This window comes from Argopecten irradians, chromosome 5 (genome assembly GCF_041381155.1).
Source record: "Argopecten irradians isolate NY chromosome 5, Ai_NY, whole genome shotgun sequence".
Classification (NCBI taxonomy): Eukaryota; Metazoa; Mollusca; class Bivalvia; order Pectinida; family Pectinidae; genus Argopecten; species Argopecten irradians.
In genome coordinates this window covers 41110881-41115684 of record NC_091138.1, presented here as the reverse complement: position 1 = coordinate 41115684, position 4804 = coordinate 41110881, and the positions used below count along the sequence as shown (strand labels likewise).

The 4804-nt window shown below is 39.4% G+C and overlaps 2 protein-coding genes across 2 annotated transcripts; both read left to right on the top strand.

Moving 5' to 3' along the window:
- The first annotated feature begins 2479 nt into the window (after positions 1–2479).
- LOC138324422 (golgin subfamily A member 6-like protein 2) lies at positions 2480–3294 on the top strand. The gene is made up of 2 exons (XM_069269488.1): positions 2480–2618; positions 2672–3294. The coding sequence occupies exons 1-2, from the start codon at positions 2480–2482 to the stop codon at positions 3292–3294; spliced, it is 762 nt and encodes a 253-aa protein (XP_069125589.1).
- Positions 3291–3557, top strand: LOC138324421 (uncharacterized). Its single transcript, XM_069269487.1, has one exon. It carries the CDS (start codon positions 3291–3293, stop codon positions 3555–3557), a length of 267 nt encoding a protein of 88 aa, XP_069125588.1.
- Positions 3558–4804: the final 1247 nt, after the last annotated feature.

Below are 4804 nucleotides of genomic sequence, written 5' to 3'. Positions count from 1 at the left end.
AGTAAATTTCGCTGGGAGGAATAATTTAGGTCGTTTAAGACAGAAAGGTCTACGCTGAATCTATCAGAAGGTCTCGCTAAGGCAATTTTGACTGTATAGCCAAATTCACCACAATATGACTTGAATCACTTAGCTTTAAAGATATTGTTCTCGCATATTCACCAGGATATCCCGTCTTTGTTAAGGACATAATTAATAGAATCCTTCACCCCTTTGGAGTGAGACAGGAGAAGTAATCTCAACCCGAGGTGTATGATTTGTAAGTTGTCAAATTCGAGTGTTTCATGGCTTAAGAATTCCTATAGTTAAGATCGCTTGTGAGAGGGTGAATGCTTCCTTAGCTCTTACCATGTGAACATTTTGTGTCTCTAATAATGACTTGTCAGTAATGCAAGCAAGGATGATGCAACCTGAATACTTTTGCTCCAACATCATACAAAATGCTGAGAACTGTCCTCTTCACATAAAGCTGCGTATCATTAACATAAATTTTCAATAATTAAAGACTAAGTATCGATCCTTGCGGAACTCCTGATTTTAAATATCCAAGTGATGATGAAATATTTCTGTACTGATTTTTTTTCAATTCTCTTGTATCTTACCTTAATTTTTCTCTGATCCTGGAAGGGATATCCGTAATTGTTCTAGGCCGTTTTCGGCTTGACTGGTTGGACCTAGTTGTTCGTTTGTGAATTAAAGATGAAATTGGCGATTTCATATTGTTTTTTGACAATCCTTGAAATTGTTCTCACAGGCCTGTATCAAAAACTTATGTCATTAAAATATATGGCGTAACTGCAGCGTGCTTTTTCGAATTTTGACACATAACGACATTAGTGTGATGATGCATGGAAAAGATGGAAGCTTAAGTTTCATTATTCCACTAAGTATTGAAGAAACATCATTAAATGGGTAAACAAGGGTCTGTTGACAGGGCATAGATGAGGTTCTCGTTGAACTTTTGACTAGCCTTGTGCTGGCCAGTCAAACTCTTATACTAGGTATATGATCATTATAGACAAGTTCGAATGTGCTCTATCTATTGATCTGGCCAGTCAAACTCTTATACTAGGTATATGCTCTATCTATTGATCTGGCCAGTCAAACTCTTATACTAGGTATATGATCATTATAGACAAGTTTGAATGTGCTCTATCTATTGATCACTACTCGTCATCATTTCTGAGTTGAAAGAATGTCGCCATTTTCTATTGTTGCCGTCAATCACAGTCCAAACTGTATTTGATGTTGAGATTATAAATCTATACTAAATACATTGTGACATGTTTATGTGGAAATATTTCGCTTCGGAGAGGATTTATTACCCCTATGTCTTATCAGTATTATAACTAGAACTTTATGGTTTCTATATTTTACACCTTAATTCCATCTCCGTTGGTAGCAAACCCATTTCATACAAATCAAGTGTAAAAGGAAAAAAGAAAACCGTAATCATGTTAACATAAACATACATTATGATGGGTGTTATGTGCATTTAAACGCCCACTGAAGTACAGGAAATACCTTTCAAATGTCTTCAAGCGGACGGATAATGCTGGTTTTTTGTCTTCATTATCCATACCTTGGGCTTTTATATCTTTAAAATCCTTTCATTTTCCTTAAAAGTAATACTATTAAGGCATACTGTTACATCATCTCGAATTTCCAAAGCAATGATACGTCAATGATATTGTGAGAATAATTGCTTAAAATCGGTGAGATACATTTGTATACATCCTCTATCGCAATACCTTCATTTAAGTGTTTCTAGATGTCTTAATTTTTAATATCTTATCAAAAAAGCATATGCGTGAAATAAACTGTATCACAACAACGTTATGAAAAGAATCCATATGCATTAGATCTGTACCTGTTTTTCTTGTTTTATCTCACCACTTTTTTATTAGATTTCCAAAATTAAAAAAATACATTTGAATGCATTTATCTTTGGAAGAATAGTATAGTTATGAATATATAGATATCATTCCGAACCCTACAATATTTTCAAATAGCTGTTTGCTAATTATCGGAAAACGTTATTGCACTGCCAAATAAAAAGGAGAGTTACACACCAACACACTTTTAGTGATTGTGGAAGTGTTATTCGCTATGTTCAAATGTGTAACAAATCGTTGTTGTTTTTTTTTAAAGTGATCACAGCCTAATGCTTCATGTATTTACAAAATCTGATCAGCTATTACTGCCTATTGGATTAAAACTGCTTTAACTGTCACATAATCGATTTTAACATATTACATATAACTGAAAGAATAAAAGTTTACACTAAATGAATAGTAGATGGTAAAATTGATGATGTATGTATATGTAAGAGAAATCAATAGTGTTGGATAGGTGGACAATGTTATAATATATATGATAATAGATATGTTAAGATGAAAAAACTGCGGTAGGAATAAAGGACAATGGTAAGTGTGACAGAAACAATTGTATTGTTGATGATAGTGGTGGCAGTGTGATGATGGTGGATGTGAGGTGGAGGAGGAGGAGGAAAAGGAGAGGAGAGGAGAAGGAAAGGAGGGGGAGGAGGAGGAAGAAGAGGAAAGGAGGAGGAGAGGAGGGGGAGGAGAAGAAGGATAAGAAGGGAGGAGAAAAAGGGAGTAGAAGAAGGGAGGAGGAGAGAGATGAGGAGGAGGAGTGGGGAGAATAAAAGGAGGGGGAGGGGGAGAAGGGGGAAGGAGAGGAGTAGGAGGAGGAGGAGTAGGAGGAGGAGGTGAGGAGGTGGGAGGAGAGGAGGAGGAGGAGGTGGTGAAGGAGGAGGAAGGGGAGGGGAGGAGGAGGAGGAGGAGGAGGAGAAAGAGGTGGAGAAAGGAGGGAGTGGAGGAGAAGGAGGAGGAGAGTAGAGTAGGAGGAGGTAGAGGTGGAGGAGGAGGAGGAGGTGGAGAAGTAGTAGAGGAGAAGGAAGAGGAGGAGGAGGACGTAGAGGTGGAGGAGGAGAAGGTGGAGGAGGCGGAGAAGGTAGAGGTGGAGATGGAGAAGGAGGAGGAGGAGGAGGAGATGGAGGAGGAGGAGGAGGTAGAGGTGGAGGAGAAGGTGGAGGAGGCGGAGAAGGTAGAGGTGGAGATGGAGGAGGAGGGAGGAGGAGGAGGAGGAGGAGGTGGAGGAGAAGAAGGTGTAGGAGGTGGAGGAGGAGAAGAAGGTGTAGGAGGTGGAGGAGGAGAAGAAGGTGTAGGAGGTGGAGGAGAAGGAGTTGGAAGAGGAGGAGGAGGAGGAGGAGAAGGAGGAGGAGGAGGTGGAGATGATGGAGGAGGAGGAGAGGGAGGAGGAGGTGGATGAGGGAGAGAAAAGGTGGAGGAGAAGGTGGAGGAGGAGGTGGAGGAGGAGATGGAGAAGGAGGAGGAGGAGGAGGAGGAGGAGTAGGAGATTGGGGAGGGGGAGGAGGAGGAGTTGGAAGAGGAGGAGGAGGAGGAGGAGGAGAAGGAGGAGGTAGAGGAGGAGGAGAAAGTGGAGGAGGTGGAGGAGGAGGAGAAGGTGGAGGAGGAGGAGGTGGAGGAGGAGGGGAGGGGAGTAGAAGATGGGGAGGAGGAGGAGGGGAGTAGAAGATGGGAGGAGGAGGAGGGGAGGAGGAGGAGTTGGACGAGGAGGAGGAGGAACAGGATGACAAGGAGAAAATTACTAATGAAGTGTATAATGAGGATTGTTGTTGTAAGTATGATGAATCAAATTATCATTGTTCTATGTACATGAAAATGAAATGACAAATAATAATTCACTTGCATCCTGCCTGTGTTTAGGACAAGTAAACATCTGTACCAAAGATCATAAGAATCACTTGTTCGATTAAAACTACCACCAGCTAGTACAGCTCTATTAGTACAAGATTGTTCCTTCTCTTTCCAGAAGTAATGCCCACTTGTCACATTTGAATGTTTTTCTTTTTTTAAATTGCTGAGATTTATACATATCGCCCGTCAATCAATTATGTCATTTTCCTTTCTTTTTGATGATTCGCCCTTGTAAGATCTATTTCTTTCGTTCTGTTTGCATATATATATATGTATATGGTGTCGACAGAACAGACATGTTTCTACTTCAGTGTATTTATTTTTATTATTATTCCTTTTATGCGAGGAGTCCTAAACAGTATTCTAAAAATATATATCACACAAAGCATATCATATAAATATCGCATACGATATGATACCAATCTTATGTAAGTCAAGAGATAAGTTTATCGTGAAGCGTTCTAATCTTCTACTTATAATTGAACTGATTGATAACTGACATAAAATTGGCATTAAAAAATTAAAACAGGTTATGCCTGAAAACTCCATTACATTCCAGGTTACTAACGATATATAAATATAAACTTTATTTATTTCACATCGATTGAGAAACAAGTTATACAACTTATGTAAATCACTCTCGATGGCCCGGATGTTAGCGCGCGAGGGGTCTTAGTGTGGGAAGAAACCGGAGTGCCCGGAGAAAACCCACGTAATCGGGTAGGTGACCCCTAACCTTTTCACTTACTATCGTTACTAACGATGGTGTGGTACATGTGACACATGCATGGCTGTGTATCACGCGATCGGTAAAACACAGGCCTATTTATATCTGTTTTCTGATAAATATGCGTCATATATTTATACATGAACAAACTGAGTATAATTTCATATTCAAGTCTAATTTTACATAGCTTCTGAAAAAATATAACTATAGTGTCTACCTAGACTGGCCACCATTAAGATCTTTTAGATAATGATCATGAAACGGTGAAAATTATGTTTTGGTTATATAAATAGAATGTGTATATATAGCATAATAAAAAACAAGGAAATTCCCC